This window comes from Leopardus geoffroyi, chromosome D2 (genome assembly GCF_018350155.1).
Source record: "Leopardus geoffroyi isolate Oge1 chromosome D2, O.geoffroyi_Oge1_pat1.0, whole genome shotgun sequence".
In the NCBI taxonomy this organism is placed as follows: domain Eukaryota; kingdom Metazoa; phylum Chordata; class Mammalia; order Carnivora; family Felidae; genus Leopardus; species Leopardus geoffroyi.
In genome coordinates, this window is record NC_059334.1 from 30,446,690 (window position 1) to 30,467,401 (window position 20,712).

Here is a 20,712-nt window from a genome sequence, read left to right on the forward strand (position 1 = left end):
TGCCCCTCCTGCCCCTGTGCACCTTGCCTACCCACCCCAGCTAATATGCCAGATCCCCAGCATCACAAGCCTGGCAGTGTGCAAGTAGCCCAGACGGGCCACGCCACCCCACAGTGAATCCCGCCCCTAGGAGAGTTGAAGAGAAGGCACACACCAGTCTGACTGTGGCCCCAGCGGTGGGCCGGGGGCAGAGATCAGGTCTGACTGCGACTCCGCCCACCAACTCCAGTTATACACCACAGCACAGGGGAAGTGCCCTGCAGGTCCTCACCACGCCAGGGACTATCCAAAATGACCAAGCGGAAGAATTCCCCTCAGAAGAATCTCCAGGAAATAACAACAGCTAATGAACTGATCAAAAAGGATTTAAATAATATAACAGAAAGTGAATTTAGAATAATAGTCATAAAATTAATCGCTGGGCTTGAAAACAGTATAGAGGACAGCAGAGAATCTCTTGCTACAGAGATCAAGGGACTAAGGAACAGTCACGAGGAGCTGAAAAACGCTTTAAACGAAATGCAAAACAAAATGGAAACCACCACGGCTCGGATGGAAGAGGCAGAGGAGAGAATAGGTGAACTAGAAGATAAAGTTATGGAAAAAGAGGAAGCTGAGAGAAAGAGAGATAAAAAAATCCAGGAGTATGAGGGGAAAATTAGAGAACTAAGTGATACACTAAAAAGAAATAATATACGCATAATTGGTGTCCCAGAGGAGGAAGAGAGAGGGAAAGGTGCTGAAGGGGTACTTGAAGAAATTATAGCTGAGAACTTCCCTGAACTGGGGAAGGAAAAAGGCATTGAAATCCAAGAGGCACAGAGAACTCCCTTCAGACATAACTTGAATCGATCTGCACGACATATCATAGTGAAACTGGCAAAATACAAGAATAAAGAGAAAATTCTGAAAGCAGCAAGGGATAAATGTGCCTTCACATATAAAGGGAGACCTATAAGACTCGTGACTGATCTCTCTTTTGAAACTTGGCAGGCCAGAAAGAATTGGCATGAGATTTTCAGTGTGCTAGACAGAAAAAATATGCAGCCGAGAATCCTTTATGCAGCAAGTCTGTCATTTAGAATAGAAGGAGATAAAGGTCTTCCCAAACAAACAAAAACTGAAGGAATTTGTCACCACTAAACCAGCCCTACAAGAGATCCTAAGGGGGATCCTGTGAGACAAAGTACCAGAGACATCACTACAAGCATAAAACATACAGACATCACAATGACTCTAAACCCATATCTTTCTATAATAACACTGAATATAAATGGATTAAATGCGCCAACCAAAAGACATAGGGTATCAGAATGGATAAAAAAACAAGACCCATCTATTTGCTGTCTACAAGAGACTCATTTTAGACCTGAGGACACCTTTAGATTGAGAGTGAGGGGATGGAGAACTATTTATCATGCTACTGGAAGCCAAAAGAAAGCTGGAGTAGCCATACTTATATCAGACAAACTAGACTTTAAATTAAAGGCTGTAACAAGAGATGAAGAAGGGCATTATATAATAATTACAGGGTCTATCCATCAGGAAGAGCTAACAATTATAAATGTCTATGCGCCGAATACCGGAGCCCCCAAATATATAAAACAATTACTCATAAACATAAGCAACCTTATTGATAAGAATGTGGTAATTGCAGGGGACTTTAACACCCCACTTACAGAAATGGATAGATCATCTAGACACACGGTCAATAAAGAAACAAGGGCCCTAAATGATACATTGGATCAGATGGACTTGACAGATATATTTAGAACTCTGCATCCCAAAGCAACAGAATATACTTTCTTCTCGAGTGCACATGGAACATTCTCCAAGATAGATCATATACTGGGTCACAAAATAGCCCTTCATAAGTTTACAAGAATTGAAATCATACCACGCATACTTTCAGACCACAATGCTATGAAGCTTGAAATCAACCACAGGAAAAAGTCTGGAAAACCTCCAAAAGCATGGAGGTTAAAGAACACCCTACTAACGAATGAGTGGGTCAACCAGGCAATTAGAGAAGAAATTAAAAAATATAAGACACCAGACAGAGATTTGATTCAAGGAATTTGGGGCTTAGAAAGGCAAGGGTTGTAGAATGTCCTAAATCACAGAAGGTCATTCTGAAAAACACTAATACGCTTGTTAGTCTCTGGCATAGGGAGAGTTGAACAGTCTAGTCCGTTTTATTTACATACCTGCTATAAGACCTCTGATAGAAAAATGAATGCCAAAAATAGAATCTAGAGGAGCTAAAAACTTTACTTCATCTATATTTGGTCTTTAACCACAACATACTAACATCTGTTCCTATTATTTTCCCAATTTTACATGTGTGAAGTTGCCACATCCACTCCATGTTCCTATGCACCTCATGCTCTGTTGTAGGGCTACAAAGACCTTACAATGGTAGAATTGGGGTGGGTGTACGAGAATGGTAGAAAAGGATTTACATCTAGAGATTCACAGCGATTCTCATACTCTAGAGAGATGCATTTTTTCCACTATCTTTTGCTGACACTCTTTGTTCACAGTATGGAACCCATAAGGTGACTTTTAGATACACAGTCCTTTGACTTCAGGCCAATCCACAATAGGGCAGAAGGCCTGTAGCAATCATTTGTGGTTTCAGCTATTCTGGACCAATAGTTTGGGGCCACTCCATGATGTATATAGCAATATGTAATGTTGCTAAGACACAAGTCTGATGCCGAGGTAACAAGGCTGGTGTCTTAGAAATTGTCAAGTGGTTGTGAAGTGCCCCTGCACCTACAGTCTCAGTTTGGGTTCTCTCATTCTCCACTCAAGGGTAGCTGAGGTGAAGAGATCAGGAAGAGATAAAGAAATGGCTTTGAAAAAGAACGCTAACCAGCCAGCACCAGTGGCGGAAGAAAAGAAGTATGCTAAGCAATCAACCTTTTGTATTGTCGAAAGGTTTCCAGTTTTGTATGAGGTTGTAATTTAGGGGCGGTTAATCTCCAATAAAATAAAATCCTTTTATTCACTGCAACTACGTCATCTGTCGAAGACATTTAGACTTGTTTTTCTCTCTACGTTTCTCCGGAGTTTTCCTAGTTATGATTTCACGGGAGCATCTTCCCCCAAACGCTTTGCGAAACAAAGTCTTTATGATGGTGTGGCAAGAGAGCACTGATCTCAGATTCAGGAGCGTTCTCTCTAGTCCTGACTATGCCACGAACTGGTTTTGTGTCTTCAGACATGTAAATCCCTTTCTCGGGGTTTAGTTTCCCCTCAGTCACTGGGGAGTGTGGAAAGAACCTAAAATGAACCAAGGACCTATTTCCTGACTAAAACTTAAGACTTGAGAAACGACTGTCCAGCCCTGACCCTCACTTCAAGCCCCCCTAGCCCACTCCAGACCCCACCAACCCCTTCCCAACAGCGCCGGACAGGCGACTTCGCGCAAAGCCGTTAGACGTTAACGCCTCACCCCGAAATGGGCGGGCTGAGGCCTGCAGCTTCCGGCGGCGAATGGCTAGGAGGCGCGTGGCGCTCCCCACCGGCCCTGCTCGGGCCTTCCCACGCGCCATCCCGCAGCGGTCGGGCCCCTCTCCGCCGCAGTTCAGGGCCTTCTCAGCCCCAGCAGTGCTCTCTGGAAAGCCCCAAAGCGACTCCGCAAGGCCGAAGTAGACTGTTCGGAGTGGGGGAGGGGGAGAGAAGGAGAGGAAAGAAAACCCGCATCATTTTATGCTAATCAGTTTGCTCATCCTTTATGGAGATTGGCCAGGGTTTTATCCTAGCAGCCAATCACTTTAGAACAAGGGTGGGCCAGTCGAGATCGCTCACACTCATTGGATGGAAGGTTGCAACGCAAAGGATGAGTTTAAAACGAGAGTATCCGGGATTATTTTTCCCCGCCGCGCGGTGCGTGTCCCGGAAGTGACGTAGGCCCTGGCCGGGCGGCCGCCCTGCCCCCGCTTCCTTTCACGCTGCCGCTGCCCGTAGGTGGTTGTGGCCACCGAGCCCAGAAGGAGGCGGCGGCGGCGAATGATGCCTGGGAAACTCCTCTGGGGGGACATTATGGAGCTGGAGGCACCCTTGGAGGAGACGGAGAGCCAAAGGAAGGAGAGGCAAAAGGTGCGCTGGATGGGCCGCGCCTCCTTTTGGGCTGCGCCGGCTTGGGCGGGGAGGGGAGCTGTCTCTGATCTGATGGCCTGTCAGAACCTGGCCGGAGCATCCCAGGGCCTCCCCTCGCGCAGCCGTCGTCCCTCCTGAATGGTCATTCCGGAACCATTCCCATCTCCACACCCCGAACCTGGAGAAGGGCTGCACTAGGCTTTGGCCGGGCCTCCAGTGCTCCCTCAGCCCTTCCCGTCGGCGACTACGAGATGGGCAGACTCAAGTTCCCATCGCCGTGGAATCTGTTCTTTCTTTCCTCTCCTTGCTTAAGCAGCGAGGCCTGTTACTTGGTTCTTGTTGGCCGCGTTAGAAGATGGTTAAGAAAATGGTTGCCTTGAATATGTGTTACTTCTCCGTCAGCCTGACCTGTGAGCGAGAATCTTGGGGAAAGCGATCTTAGGTTTACAAACCTCGAGAGCCAGTCTTTAGAGGCTTAAGGAAAAGTGTCAGAGCCGACATTCCCAGGATTTGGCTGTGATGGAGATCGTGTGGGTTGTTTTACTAGTAGGCTTTACTGTTAGTATTTTCATTTAGACCCCAAGTGTTTAATGAGCTTAATTTGTGCCACACTCTTTGCTGGGCACCACAGGATTTAAATAAGTCCCTGCCCTCAAGGACCCCGTAGAGGAGTTGTTGAGAATTCCCACCCTAAACCTCAAAAAAAGAAAAAAAAAAAAAAAAAAAAAAAAAAGAGACCCAGAGAAAAGAAAACAGAGCTAAGGTGGGTGAGGAAGCTGTATTTGAAGGCTGACATTTGACAAAAAAAATGAAAATACTCTGTATAGCCCCAGAGAGCAGAACCTACCTTACCTTATCACCTAGGTAAACTTTGCCATTCCAGCCAAGTGGTTATTTTTTTTAGTCATGGTGAAATACATACGACATAAAATTTGCCATTTTAACTATCTTAGAGTGTACAGTTTTGTAGCATTAAGTACATTCACATTGTTCTGCAGCCATCACCACCATGCATCTCCAGAACTTTTCCATCCTCTAAACTGAAACTCTGTTCTCGTTAAACACCAACTCCCCCTTGCCCACTCCCCTCAGTCCCTAACAATCTCCATTTTACTTTCTGTCTCTGTGAATTTGACTTCTCTAGATCCCTTATGTAAGTGGAATCACTAAGCAGTTATTTTAATTTTGGCTCCTCCTGAAATACCTCTCCTTTTGCATTCAAATCCTGTCTCTCTGTCAAGGTTTAGTTTATATGTGTTTTCTAAACACTCCAGTGTACACATCCAGTAATCTCATTCCCCTTTGAAGTCTTGTTCCAGTGCTATCTTTATCATTCGATTGGTATCTATTCTGTGCTGCTTTGTAAAGTTAGCTCACTTTTCTTGTGTGTACTTCTCAAATGTTTCCAGAGATTCTTGGGGTAAGTGGCCATATATTTGTCCATCCTTACATATTAGTACATTCTTGTAAATTGATGGCTTTCACATTGTACGTTCTCCAGAAATACTTGTTGATTTTTCTTTAACTGTGAGGGATAACTAAAGATTTGGAAACAGATCAGAGTACCAACTAACAAAAACAGAGCATTTGGGTAGTGATCTGGCATTGAGTTGAAGACAATTTTGGATTTGGATTTGTAGAACTATGAAGCTGGGCCGTATGTTCTCAAAACTGGAGTGCGGGGGAGGAAGGAATCATGGAAATGTTGAAACCATGAAAATGGTATGAAAGCGTACACAGAGAACTTAGACTTAAGGAGCATCTACAGAAGGAGGCGGGAGAGGAATCATTAGGGTAGAGGTAAGAGGATAAGGAGGGAATCTAGAGTGTCATGGAAGCCAAGGAAGTGAAGAGTGTCAAGCACTATGGATCTGATGTGGAACAGTGTATTTCATCACCTTGCCATATCTCTGGGCTTGGACTTAGAGGCCTCTCTTTACCTTACTTCATTTCCCTCAAGTACATGGCCCCAAAGCATTTCTAACCCCAAGGCTGGCTCTGTAAATAACCTTGTTTTTCTTTGGAACTTATTGATTTGGGGAGATGTGGGTTAGTTCAGTTAATGAAAGATCAAATGTATAACATGTAACTGTATAATTTATGTTAATATAAAGCTCTACTGTTTACAAAGCATTTTCACATATGTTATTCCGTTTTCACAACATCTCCATTTTATGGATGAGAAAATTGTATGTGAAAGTACTTTGTAAAATTTATGTAAATCATGGTCAAAATTTTGGTGGCAGTAGTGTTTGTTATCACTAATAACTATTACCTAATCTATTTTGAACATTTGACCAGGTAATTCTGAAGTGCTAAATTGCCAAATAATTTTTACTGTTTGCAAATATTAAAACACGGGTCACCAGTTTGGCATTTTAGAAGTAAAGTTGCAGAGTAGTCTTTTTTTCTTTTTTTAAAGTTGTATTAATTAACAAAAAAACTTTTTAAAAAGTTTCCAGGGTTACTAATATACTTGTCTCTCCATGGGAATATAACGATTGGAACTTTACATGAATTATTTAGGTTTTTTTTTTGTTTTGTTTATTCGTTAACCTATTAATTACCAGAGTTCAGAGAGGAAGCATGATGTGAAAAGAGCATGGGCTTTCAAATCAGACAGAGCTTGATTTCTAGAACTTCCACTTGAAGGAAATCCTGCATGTGAGTCTTTGGCAAGTTATTTACCTCTAAGAACTTCCGTTTCCTCATCTGTACTATGGCAAAGGTAATACAGGTTCGCTATCCCTTATCCAAAATCCTTGGGGCTAGATTTGTTTTGGAATTCAGAATTTTGGGGGCTTTTAAAAGGGTAACACCCCAGTAGGGCTTGGGGCCCCCAACCTATGATCAAACACCTTAATATTAAATATGAATATGCATACTAAGTGGAATAAGTAAAGGTTAAAAATAGCCTCACATCAGTTTGAGTCAAATTTTTCCATCAGTGAGTTCAGGTTAGGTAAGGTTTTGTCTCCAAATAAGTTACCAAAAAACTTTCGGTTTTCAGAGCTTTATGGATATCGGAATTTCGGATAAGGGATTATGGACCTGTACTTCCCTTATAGGGTTGTTATGAAGATTTAAACAAGATAAGCCGAAAGCATTACACAGTGCTGGGTAGGTACGCAATAATATTAACTTTTTTTTTTTTTTCTCTTGGAGATATTAGAAGTTTTTGTTTTTGGATTTGGATATGTTTTTTAATTTACAGATCTCGGGTTCTCATCTTTTTCTGAAAGGAGGTATTTTGATTTCCTTTAAATCATGTAATGGGATTAGAGAGGGGCTAGAGGCCAAGTCTTGAGAATGCAAGAGATGGGATGAGAAAGAAAGCAATAGGTGAGGCTTAGGCTCGGCATTAGCAACCAGTTGATTTTTACCAGGTAACTTTTCAAGGTGGTTGGGGGTCACTCTCTAACTTCTCTAGAGTCTTAGGAGACCTTGTGACCCTCTTGTCACTGCTTCTTTGTTTTTCCACAGAGTGATAGAAGGAAATCAAGGCACCATTATGACTCAGACGAGAAATCAGAAACAAGAGAAAATGGTGTGGCAGATAACTTGGATGCTCCCAAGCCCAAAAAAGCTAAAATGAAAGAGAAGCTAAATGGAGACACTGAAGAAGGATGTAATAATAGACTTTCAGATGAATTTTCTAAATCTCATAAGTCAAGAAGAAAAGATCTGTCAAATGGAGATATTGATGAATATGAAAAAAAATCAAAGCGAGTGTCATCCTTAGATAGTTCTACTCATAAATCAAGTGATAATAAACTAGAGGAGGTATGGATACTTTTTGTTTTGCATTTGCCTTTATCCTTGAAATACAGGTTAATTTGATTTTTTAGACTAATTAGAATTGATTCCATGATGTTTCCTGCTTAGTGTACAATACCCTCAATTGGACAGGGAATCTGTACAACTGAAACTGGAAACTTTTTTCCTTTGTCCCTTGTTTCTGTCATTGTATTTTGTTTTTCTTGGGGTGGAGGTTGGGGGAATGGTCAAATGTAAACCTTTCCTATGCATTTGGGTTCCTAAATAGTTTTTCCAAATTGCTTATTGATGGTGATCTGCTTGCATTTCTTATGGTTATTTCAGTCCCTACCAGTACTCATGAATTGACATCTGACTTCCTGAAACAAGGTACATAAAGCCTCTTGACTTTGTGTATTTTGCCTTCTGCTTGTTGTGCTTCTGTAACAATAGCAACTTTAAGTGATCTTTAGGTCATATTGTAACTCAAAAGCTGTTTGCATTTTTAAACAGAAATGAACCGTATAAAAATGAACTGAAGAAATCTGTTTTCCAGGGTATTAATTTTTGTGGAGTTTAGAAAACATGCTTAGTATAGAATTTGTATTCCTGAACCCATTGCTTTTGCCTTTATCTGTTAGAATAGATATTTCCTTGCACAGAATTTGTCCAATTTGTTCTTGCAGTTGTCCTCTAGCAGAGTTCATAGGTTTACCTAGGTATTATAAACTGTCAGTTACTCAGGTCTTCAGACAGAAACAACTTTTGATAGTCTTAGTAATTCTTGGTATTAATAATTCCTTATATTTAATTTTCAAAAAATATTTATTTTTGGGAGAATGCAAGTGGGGTGGGGCAGAGAGAGTGGGACAGAGGATTGGAAGTGGGCTCCACACTGACAGGCTGACAGCAGCAAGCCTGTTGTGGGGCTTGAGCTCACAATCGGTGAGATCATGACCTGAGCTGAAGTTGGACGTTCAACCGACAGAGCCACCTAGATGCCCCAATAATTCTTTATGTTTTAAAATCTGATGGTTGCCGATAATTTAAATAGGTCTTAGCCTAGCTTATTGTGTAAACTTTGGGGAAACATACTGAATTTTTGCCTTAAAATATGGTGTTTCTTTTACTTGGGAATTTGATATTTGTCAGGAAGCACATATGTTGAGAGTTGATCTAAATAAGGCCCTCCAGGGAACCTGGAGTGGTTCAGTCGATTGTGCATCCAACTTTTGATTTCGGCTAATGTCATGATCTCAATGTTGTGAGATCAAGTCCCATTTTGGGCTCTGTGCTGAATATGGAGTCTGCTTGGGATTCTCTCTCTCCCTCTCTCTTTGCTCCTGCCCTGCTCACACATGCTGTCACTCTTTCTCTCTTTCAAAATAAATAAATAAATAAATAAACGAGGCCCTACAAGTTTGTATTGCCAGTGGCAAAATGTACAGAGTTGCTTTTGCTCTGTTGCAATTTTATCTGGTATAATGCTCTGTATTATAATAGGCTTAATTGTTTATTATTTTATTTAGATCATATTAGGGTTCAGGAATTCTATTTGTAGGCATGTGTCTTAAGGAGATAATCATGAGGTGTATAGGGTTGTATGAAACTCTTACTACAATGATGTTGATAATAGTGGAAAATTTATGCATTCTAAATGCATACTAAATGCCTGATAGTAGGCAATTGGTTTTAGAAAATCTGCTACATTTATGCAATACATGACATCTATCCTGAAGGTCATAGAAGAATGTTAAAAAGGTGTTTAGTGTATCTTATTAAATGAAAAACACAGATTATAGAACAATATATACAGTATTTTCTTATTTTAAAAAATTTATATGTGCATAGAGTGAGGATTAGAGGAGTATCTGTTTCAAATGTGGTATCAGCTGACTGGATTATAGTTTTATTTCTGTTTATATGTGGTTTCCATAATGAAAATGTATTACTTTTGTAATAAAATTTTTTCTTTTAATTAAAAAAATGATAGCTTTGAGGTTGCTTAAATAGCTTACAATTTCAGTTTGATATTATGTCTTTTATCTGGTTCTCTGTTTGAAAATTGCTATTGTGTATGGTTTTGGAACAACTTTCTTTAAACACACCAATAATAAACTTAACAGGTAGATAATATTGTCTTTCTTCTATATACATATTGACCAGTAAACAAAGTTTCCAATAGATGTTAAATGATAGTATCATGCTAACCTATGTATATGTTAAAGAAACTTTCAAGCTTGCAGGAACTTTGCTTTGTTTTGGTGACCTAAAACATGCTTTTTAGAGCCATAGAACAACTTTTTAACATTTATTTTTAGAAACAATTTATTTTTCTCATTGTGTAATATTTTTTTAGGATGGTTTATAGGCTTCTGTTAGTCCTTGTAATTAATACTGCCTGTATCTGTGAATATGGCTTAGATGATCAAATAGTGTTTTTGTAATGTTTCAGTGAAATGAAAATATATTTTAATTTATGTAGTAGCTGTATTTCCAAAGGGAGTTTTATGTGTGAGTAAATCATTTTTAAATGTACTATGGGAAAATGTATTAAGTAAACTTGGTATTTAAAGGGATGCTTTTGAAATTAAAAGAATTTTCCACTAATTGGTTGTGTAAGTTAATCTATACAATTTTTGCAAGTAGTAACTAACTTTGATTTGTTAGCTCGTTTAGTAAAGCTAAAATTGGTAAATGAGTAAGAATCTAAATGCCTAGTTGAATATGAACTATTATTAGTTAGAACTTTGATTTCATTTTGACAGAACCTAACACGTGAACAGAAAGAAGGAGCCTTCTCCAATTTCCCTATTTCTGAAGAAACTATAAAGCTTCTAAAAGGTACTATGAACTTTAATGGCTATACAACTGAAAATCTACAACTAGATTTTATAAAAATCTTTGCCTCTTCTTACCAAAAAGAGAATATAGAAAGTGTAAGAGAAATAAGCCCTTCTTTAATTGCAGTTATTTCTACATCATCCTTTTTGATATTCTGACCGGTTTTTGACTTTAATTGTATGTATCTGTCAAGAGTTCAGACCAATTTTTAAAAAATTCCTCTTTGGGGTAGGAATAACTGTAAATGTCACTAGGTGGTATATTTTTAGGCTGACATAGAGGAATCTGGATTGTCATTTTCAAATAAATATATTTTTTCCTAACGCTAGTCTTAAATATATTTCAATGAAATCTCATTTTACAGGTCGAGGGGTAACATATCTCTTTCCTATTCAAGTTAAGACCTTTGGTCCTGTATATGAAGGAAAAGATTTAATTGCTCAAGCACGGACAGGAACAGGAAAGACATTTTCTTTTGCTATCCCCTTGATTGAAAGACTCCAAAGAAATCAAGAGACAATTAAAAAAAGCCGCTCACCAAAGGTAACCATTATAGGGAGTAAAAGGTTTAAACATTACTCTAATGGTTAGGGAAAGAAAGAGTATACTGATCTTAAGTTCAAGAACCCCCGAGATAGAAAAATTAGCTCTGTGGCATAAAGTAAAAATTTAGGTCCTAAAGCAAAAATTAGTGGATTTTTTAATATAAATCTCAAGCCGAATGAAGTAGTTATTACATATGAGTGTAATGTGTATGGATCCATAGATGTCTTTGATAAAGATGTTTGTAAACATAGATGTTATAAAGCCAGCATGTCTAATTTTAGGTGTATTTATAGGGAATATATTTAGTGACCTTGTCTTCTTTTTTACAGTCTTGACCTTTGCTTTTAAACAATGAATTTGCTAAAGAGGTATTCATTTATTTGGTCATTCAGTTAATAATCAATATCATTTATTTCACTGGTTGATTTTTTTAAAGAAGAGATTCTAGAAATGATATTGCTAGTCCATATGTTATTGGGGTATTAGAGATCTATCTTAATGTATAAGTAGGAGAGAGCAGAGAGGACCTAATGAAATTTTAGCCTGAAATTTGATGTTTTTAGAACCTGTGTTCACTTTAAGGTTAATAAAAGAAAAAAGAAAAAATGAGCATCATGATTTTTACAGATAATGTGACTAAAAGTAATTTGTTCTTTGAGATTCCTAAATGGTATTGCAATATGAAAGTAAATTCACATGTATGAGTATAATTAAGTCATAATGGTCTTGGATCAGGGTGGCCAACAGGAAAAACCTTTTTTAGAGAGTTTTGTTTCTTTGGTGAAATTAGGAAAGACTGCAAGTAGTAGAAATAGGACCCTCCCTTAAAAAGCTTTTATGCTACAAGGAGATTCCAGATTATTGGAGGTTCCAGCTCCGCCACTTCTAGCTGTTTGATCTTGGACAAGACTCGACTTCTCTAAGACTCAGCTTCCTCATCTGTAAAATTGTGATAGTAATGCCACGTCACAGGGTTTTTGTGAGGCTCAAATTCTGTAATTTGGCCAAAGCACTAGTGGTTGGCTCATAAACGTTTGTGTATTCATTTCACAAATACTTTTTGGGTGTCTGTTCTGTGCCAGGCATGGTCTCAAGTGTAAGGAATTCAGTAACTTAAATTGACATAAATCCTTGCCTTCATGGCAGCTTATATTTTAGTGGGTGAGACAGACAATAAACAAAAAGGTAAAATATGAATATTTAATATGACATAAGTGCTCGGGAGAGACAGTTAAGGAGGGGTGGAGGATATGAAAAGAGAGTTAAGAATCTCATTGAGAAAGTGAGTTTTGAAAAAAAAAAACCTGAAGGAAGTGGGGAGGATATTATCAATATAAGCTGTTCTTGTTGGCATTGGTGCTGTGTCTTTAAATACTACGACTTTAATGTTTAGATTTCTAGTTTTAAATGCGCCTTAAAAAAAAAATCTTCTCATTTTGAATTTAGTTGTCTTTAGAAAAGTATCTTTTTATTTTTTAAATCTCTTGCTTAGGTACTTGTTTTGGCTCCTACAAGGGAACTGGCAAACCAAGTAGCCAAAGACTTCAAAGATATCACTAGGAAACTCAGTGTGGCGTGTTTTTATGGTGGAACATCCTATCAAAGCCAAAGTGAGTAAATATGTAAGAGGGTGGTGCAGAGATCTACTTGCTACTTAAATCTAAGGAAATAATGTGAAAAAATTCTAAAAAAATATTTGATTTCATATGTTACGGTATTTCTCTCCTCTAACAGTTAATCATATTCGAAATGGTATTGACATCTTGGTTGGGACTCCTGGTCGTATCAAAGACCATCTGCAGAGTGGCCGATTAGATCTTTCTAAACTGCGCCATGTTGTACTTGATGAAGTGGATCAAATGTTAGATTTAGGATTTGCTGAACAAGTTGAAGATATCATCCATGAATCCTACAAAACTGGTATATCCTAATTCCAAATAAACACATTAGCAATTATTCTTTATCTAAAAGTTATGAATTTTTTATTTCATAATTATTATTACACTGTCCCCAGCCTTCAAACAAAACTAAATATTTGGTATGTGTTCTCTTCCTAAACAAGAGAGTATGGTGACGTACTTTAACATATTTGTTAGCTTCCTACAGTTTCTTTCATGTATTATTTTTTATAGTCCATAGTTAGATTTACTAACTCATTTTTACTGATTTCTTTGGTCATTGTCCCTTCTTAAATTCTCACCTTTTTTTCTGGGTTCAGTTTTCTTCATTTTTTCCCCTAATTTTGAAAGTTGAAAGTTTTAATAATTGCACTGAAGTTCGTATGTTCAAATTTTACCCCAAGTTTTGAATTTTTAATTATTTCTTTGAAGTTTGTGGGGGGGGGGGGTTCAAGAGCTGACTACATCATGGATATTAAGAAAGCATTTGAATTCTTTTTGTTTATTTAAGATTCTGAAGACAATCCTCAGACTTTACTTTTTTCTGCAACTTGCCCACAATGGGTATACAAAGTTGCAAAAAAATACATGAAATCCAGATATGAACAGGTTGACCTTGTTGGAAAAATGACTCAAAAGGCTGCAACTACTGTGGAAGTAAGTAGCTTTCTAGCATGAGAGATTGTAGCTTTTAGTTGGTATTTGAAATTTGTTGAAGCTAAACTTTAAGTTTTAGGTACCAGTTCAGGCCAAATCTCTTTTTTGACCTTTAGTCAGTAAGATACCTATGTATTTCTATGGTCTGAGATTAAGGAGCAGAATAGAATAAGTAGAAGAAAATATGTAAATATTTTTAATGTAAATAAGCAAGTCCTAACAAGAGATACTGTACAAGCAGCCATAGAGAAGGACTTGAAGTATGTAGAAAGTGACAAAGGAGACAGTTTATATCAATATGAAGAGAATAGTGCTGATAATAGAGCTTCATCTCATACCCTATACCAAAAAAGGTCTCAAAAGAATTTTAAAAAGTGAACCATAAAATTTAAAGCAGGTGTAGATGAACAATTTTTTGATTTCATGGAAGGGAAAGCTTTTCTAAACATAAAGTCAGAAGGAAAATGTTGATAATTTTCACTCCATAAAAATTTAAACCAGTAGTGTATATATTTTTAAAAAGAATGAAAGAGGTGCCTGACTGGCTTAGTTGGTAGTGCGTGTGATGTTTGATCTCAGGGTTTTGAGTTCCAGCCCTGCATTGGACTTAGAGCTGACTTGCAAAAACAAAAAAACAAACAAACAAAAGACACAAAAAAGAAAGGATTAAAGATGGCATTTGCATTATTTATGGTAGGTACCATGTATGTCACTTTCTGTTTAATAGATGTACATATATATATGTATGTATATATATATATATGCAAATAAAAATAGGCTAAACAATGGTATAATGTATAAGTACAATGGAATGGTTAAAAAGAATGAATTTGAGTGATAAAAGCCAAATTACAAAGTGATATGTACAGAATTACACTGTATTTTTGTGTGTACAAAAAATACACAAATAATGCTAAATGGATTCTTTAGGTATTTATGTAAATGTATAAAGATAGTTTGGAAGGATAAACATCAAACCAATAATTACTTTTGGGAAAGAAGATTTTTATAGTATGGGATAGTCAAAGGAAACTCTTACATTTTGTAATGGTTGAAAATTTTATAAGAATACAATGCATCAGTGAAAAAAATTTATTAAGGAAGTTTTCAAACATGTGCAGAAATCGAATATTATGAGGGACTCGATGTACCCATCACCAGGCTTTTTTTTTTTTTCTTTTAATGTTTATTTATTTTATTTTTGAGAGAGAGAGAGAGACAGCAAGAGCAGGGGAGGGGCAGAGAGAGAGGGAGACTGAGAATCCCACGCAGGCTCTGTGCTGTCAGCGCAGAACCTGCTGTGGGGCTCAAATCCATGAACTGTGCGGCTATGACCTGAGCTGAATCCATGAGTCTGACGCTTAACCCGCTGAGCCACCCAGGGGCCCTCATCACTAGGCTTTAATGATGATCTTTTCTATACCCCCATACATTTTTCATTCCTACAATTGGAAGCAATCTTGTCGTCATTTCATCTTCATGTAATTGTTTATATTTTGAAAAGAATAAGTATTCTTTAAAAAACAAAACAAAAATTACAAAGTTATCACATTAGAAAAAAAACCAATAATTTAATATTATTGAATATCTAGTGCCCTTGTTACCTTAGTTGTCTTTTTTTTTTATATAGTTTCAGTTTGGATCCAAATAAGATCTTTGAATTGCCACTGGTTTATATTTCTCTTAAATCTTATAATCTACAGGTTCCTCTGTCACTTTATTTTTACAATTTTTTTTTGTTAAAAGGACATGATCATTTTTCAAATGATACATTTCCCACAGTCTTAATTTTGGTAATTGGCAACCCTGTGGTGTTATTTAACATGTTATTCCGCTTTCATTTTCCTGTGAATTGATGTTTGGATTGTGGGGCTTGGTCAGATTTAGGTTCTTGTTTTGTTTTGTTTTTTTTTAAACCATGGTGAAGAAGTAGGAGTGTCATAGGTGGTACAAAAGATTCTTCATTTTCTTTGTTCTTTTCTCTATTTTCCAGGTGCTGTATAATTAATGTGTATTATATTTTATTATAATTTTTTTAAAGTTTATTTTGAGAGAGAGTGCGTGCGCATGTGTGCGCACACCTGTGGGAGCAGGGAAGGGGCAGAGAGAGAGGGTGAGAGAGAGAATCCCAAGCAGGCTCTGCCCTATCAGCATGGAACCTGACTTGGGACTCGAACCATAAATCACATCATGACCTGAGCTGACATCAGTTGTTGGCCACTTAACAGACTGAGAGCCACCCAAATGCCCTATTTTTATTATTATTATTTTAAATGTTTATTTATTTTGAGAGAGAGAGAGAGAGAGCGCGCATGCACATACCTGCACAAGTGGATAAGGGCAGAGAGAGAATCTCAAACTGAGCGTGGAGCCTGACCTGGGGCTTGATTTTATGTCTATGAGATACGAGATCACGACCTGAGCTGATATCAAGTCTCATGTTTTTTTGTTTTTCTTGTTTTCTTTTTAAATGTTTATTTTTGAGAGAGAGACAGAGACAGAGTGCAAGTGGGGATGGGCAGAGAGAGAGGGAGACACAGAATCTGAAGCAGGCTTCAGGCTCTGAGCTGTCAGCACAGAGCCCGAGGCAGGGCTTGAACTCATGCCACGAGATCGTGTCCTGAGCTGCAGTTGGACGCTCAACCAATTGAGCCACCCAAGTGCTCCAAGAGTCGGATGTTTAACCTACTAAGCCATCCAGGTGCCCCTGTATTACATTTTAAAAACAATTTTATTGAGATATAATACATGTTAAAGTGCACAGATTTAGAATATACAATAGCAATTGAAATATAATACATGTTAAAATGCACAGATTTAGAATACACAATTTTATCCCAAGCGTTTTTAAAAGATTTTTATTTTTATTTTTTAAAATATTTTTTAAGTTTATTTATTTATTTATTTTGAGAGAAAGAAAGCCTGTGAGAGTGGGGGAGGCAGAGAGCAATTGAGAGAGAGAGAGAATGAATCTCAAGCAGACTCCATACTCAGTGTGGAGCCTGATTAAAGATTTTATTTTCTTTAAAAAAATTTTTTTTAATGTTTATTTTTTTGAGAGAGCGCGAGCAGGGGAAGGGCAGAGAGAGAAGGAAACCCAGAATCTGAAGCAGGCTCCAGGCTCAGAGCTGTCAGCACAGAGCCTAACGTGGGGCTCAAACTCACAGACTGCGAGATTGTGACCTGAGCCGAAGCTGGATTCTTAACTGACTGAGCCACCCACGCGCCCCTACAGATTTTATTTTTTAAGTTATCTCTATACCCAGGATGGGGCTTGAACTCACAACCTGGAGTTTAAGTGTCACATGCTCTACTAACTGAGCCAGCTAGGTACCCCTCCCAACATTTTGTCATGAAAATTTTCAAACACTGAAAAGTCAAAACAATTTTACAGTGAGCACCCATATGCTTATATTATAAATTTGTTATTATTAATTAATTAATTAATTAATTACTTTATTTATTTATTTTTATTTGAGAGAGTGTGCAAGAGGGGCAGAGGGAGAGAGAGAATCTTAAGCATGCTCCAAAGCTCAGTGCAGAGTCTGATGCAGGGCTTAATCCCACTACCCTGGGATCATGACCTGAGCCAAAATCAAGAGTCAGATGTTCATCCAACTGAAACACCCAGTTTCAGTAGGCACCCCTACAAAGTTTCTGAGGCAAAATTCACAAAATTAACTGTATAACATGTATATATTCATGATGTTGTGCAACCATAGCTTTTGTCTACTTCCAAAACACATCATCACCCCAAAAGGAAACCCAATAATCATTAAGCAGTTGCTCCCCATCATCCCCTTTGCATAGCCTCCGGCATCAACAATCTGCTTTCTGTCCCTATGGACTTACCTATTCTTGATGCTTCATATAAATGTAGTCATAGAATAGTTATGCCTATTTTAGAACTTGATATAAATGGAATCCTACTATGTGTGTTCTCTTTCTGTAAAACTTCATTTACCTAACGTGTTTTGAGATTAATCCATATTGTTGCATGTATCAGTAGTTGATTCTTTTCTCTTTTAGTTTTTAGTTCCTTTTAATTACTGAGTAGTATTACATTGTATAAATATACTAGTTTATATATCCCTTCACCTATTGATGGCCGTTTGTATATTGTTTTCAAATGGGGTTCAGAAGAATTGTCATTTTATTGTCTCCCAGAAAGGCCAATTCTTGAACAAATTAGGAAAAAAATATACAAGGGAAGTCATTTTCACTAATTTTAATGAAACAGATAATAGGTATTTTCTTTCCTCGAAGCATTTGGCCATCCAGTGCCATTGGTCTCAGAGGCCAGCAGTTATTGGAGATGTCCTTCAAGTCTACAGTGGGTCTGAAGGGAGGGCTATTATTTTCTGTGAGACCAAAAAGAATGTAACTGAAATGGCCATGAATCCACACATAAAACAGGTAAGTCTTTTCTGATGCTTCTCTAATTGAGATTATAGGGATGACTCACTGAAGAAAAATATTGTCCTTTGTGGACCAGGTTTGACAGTATTTAGAATCGAATCTAATTCAGAAGGAAGTTATAGCCAACCTTTCATGATCTTTTAAGTGAGGATAGAATTCTACCCATTTTCATGAGAAGGTTTTTCAAGACTTTGCATAAATTGATCTTGAAAATATAAAGGTTGAAACAAAATGAATTCCTATGGGTAAGAGTGGGTAATAGTTGAAAGCTGTGTTATAAAATGAATTACAAATGTTTATTGAATGAATGGATCCACTGCAACAATTAACCTTATTTCATCCAAATGCCCACTCACTTCCTGCTCCTGAATTATTTTTATGCTAAACCCTAGATAACATATTATTACATATTATAAATTTTTGGGTATGTGTCTCTAAAAGAAAAGAATTTTTTTAAACCTATAATAATGTTACCACCTCTAAAAAATTAATAGTAATTAATATTTTCAAATGTCAATTTGTGTTCAAATTGTGAATTGCCTCGTGATTGCTTTTTTTCTTTTATAGTTTTTGTTTAAAAACATTTTTTTAAATGTTTGTTTAGTTTTGAGAGAGAGAGAGAGAGTACATGAGCAGGTGAGAGCCAGAGAGAGAGGGAGACACAGAATCTGAAGCAGGCTCCAGACTCTGAGCTGTCCCCACAGAGCCCCACGTGGGGCTCGAACTCATAAACTGTGAGATCATGACCTGAGCTGAAGCTGGATGCTCAACCGACTGAGCCACCTAGGGGCCCCTATAGTTTTTGTTTTTATAGTTTTCGTTTTTATAGTTTTCTTTTGTAGATTCAAATAAGATTCATAAATTGTGTGATTTTATTATATCTCTTTCTTTTTTTACTTTTTTTAATGTTTATTTTTGAGAGAGAGAGCATGAGTGGGGAGGGGCAGAGAGTGAGGGGGGACAGAGGATCTGAAGCTGGCTCTGTGTTGACAGCAGAGAGCCTGATGCGGGGTTTGAACTCAGGAACTGTGAGATCATGACCTGAGCTGAAGTTAGTCGCTTATCCAGCTGAGCCACCCAGGAACCCCTCAATATATCTCTTTAATGTATGGATTCCTTTCTCATCTGTTTTTTCTTGTAGCTTTTTTTTTTCATGTATTTTTTTATTTTTTGAGAGCACAAGAGAGGCAGAGGGAGAGAGAGAATCTTAAGAATGTGGGGCTCAGTCTCACGAGTGTGGGATCATGACTTGAGCCAAGATTCAGAGTTGGATGCTTAACCAACTAAGCCACTCAGGTGCATCATCTTTTTTGTTATTTAAGAAACCCAAGTTTCCATCATCTAGAGTATTGTTTCCCTGTGAAGTCATTTAACATGTTCCTCTGTCTTCTTCTGTATTTCCTGGAAATTCAGGTTTGTTTGTTTATTTAGGGCAAAACTATGTTATAAGAGTGTATAATGCATAGTTCTTTCTCTTTAAAAACTCTTAAAAAAAGTTTTTAAACTTAAAAAAAACTCATAAAAAACTCCTTAGTTTTTATGTCAGTGTCTCTCCAGTCAATTTTGTTGTCTGAGAGTGGCATAGTAGATTCTTGAAGAAGGGCTTATGGAAATAATATTATCTGTTGATAATAGATGGTTTGTGATTTGTAATGATACCTGAAAATCATTTGGCTGGATATTAAAATACTTGGTTCATATTTCCTTTCCTTCAGTATCTTAAATATGTTTTGCCATTGTTTTTGGAGTAAAGCATATCCCACTTTCTGAGCTCTGGCTGTCTTTTCCCTAACTTTTTTTTAAAGTTATTTATTTTGAGAGGGTGGGGGGAGGAGGGGCAGAGAATGAGAAAGAGAGAGAATCCCAAGCAGGCTCTGTACTGTCTGTGTAGAGCCTGACACAGGGCTCAAACCCACAAACTGTGAGATCATGACCTGAGCCCTGAAATCAAGAGTTGGACGCTTCAACTGAACCACTCAGGCGCCCCTTCCCTCATTTTTATGCGGATCTTCTATTCCTTTGCTTCTGTAATCCCTGGTATCCTCAGTTTGGATCCTAGGTCCAACACTTTCTCCTCAGTGTGGAGCTCTTCCTGGCAAGGAAACATTGGCTTATTAGTTTTGAAAGTTCACATAGGGTCCAGGCTGCTCCAGCCTCTTCCAGATCTTACCTCTGGATTCTTAGAATCCTCTGGAATCACCATTGAGTGTACAAAAACTCTGTCACGTTCAGCTGCTGTTATCAAATTGGTCCGTTAGGCTTTGCAGGGAGTATCTGTTCTTAGGACCAGCAAATCTCCCCACCTCATACATACACACACATCTGTCCCTACCTGCTCATGTTTTGGAAATCATGAAAATACTTTCACTTAGTTTTGTCATAGATGTCAGTGGATTTTTAATTTTGTTATACAGTTGCTCTATTTGTTTTTATGGGAGAACGAGAGATTCAAAGACTATTCTGTCAACATCTTCCTCAGTATCAT

The 20,712-nt window shown here is 37.8% G+C and overlaps 2 protein-coding genes across 6 annotated transcripts in view; both read left to right on the plus strand.

Moving 5' to 3' along the window:
* Positions 1-3,019, plus strand: part of STOX1 (storkhead box 1) — a 60,550-nt gene extending 57,531 nt beyond the window's left edge. For both annotated transcript variants that reach the window (XM_045437629.1, XM_045437631.1), the window contains exon 4: positions 2,818-3,019. In XM_045437629.1, the coding sequence (XP_045293585.1) occupies positions 2,818-2,974 (157 nt within the window). In that variant the 3' untranslated portion in view covers positions 2,975-3,019. The remainder of the gene's footprint in view (positions 1-2,817) is intronic.
* An 875-nt stretch (positions 3,020-3,894) lies between these two features.
* The window catches only part of DDX50 (DExD-box helicase 50), a 32,159-nt gene continuing 15,341 nt past the window's right edge, over positions 3,895-20,712 (plus strand). The window contains exons 1-10 of one of the 4 annotated variants that reach the window (XM_045437635.1): positions 3,999-4,107; positions 6,678-6,835; positions 7,118-7,227; positions 7,591-7,890; positions 10,632-10,707; positions 11,072-11,250; positions 12,746-12,863; positions 12,988-13,173; positions 13,663-13,808; positions 18,075-18,224. In XM_045437635.1, coding sequence (XP_045293591.1) covers positions 7,699-7,890; positions 10,632-10,707; positions 11,072-11,250; positions 12,746-12,863; positions 12,988-13,173; positions 13,663-13,808; positions 18,075-18,224 — 1,047 coding nt within the window. In that variant the 5' untranslated portion in view covers positions 3,999-4,107; positions 6,678-6,835; positions 7,118-7,227; positions 7,591-7,698. Of the gene's footprint in view, positions 4,108-6,677; positions 6,836-7,117; positions 7,228-7,590; positions 7,891-10,631; positions 10,708-11,071; positions 11,251-12,745; positions 12,864-12,987; positions 13,174-13,662; positions 13,809-18,074; positions 18,225-20,712 lie in introns of all 4 variants that reach the window. The other 3 variants (XM_045437634.1, XM_045437636.1, XM_045437633.1) reach the window with 3 other exon arrangements.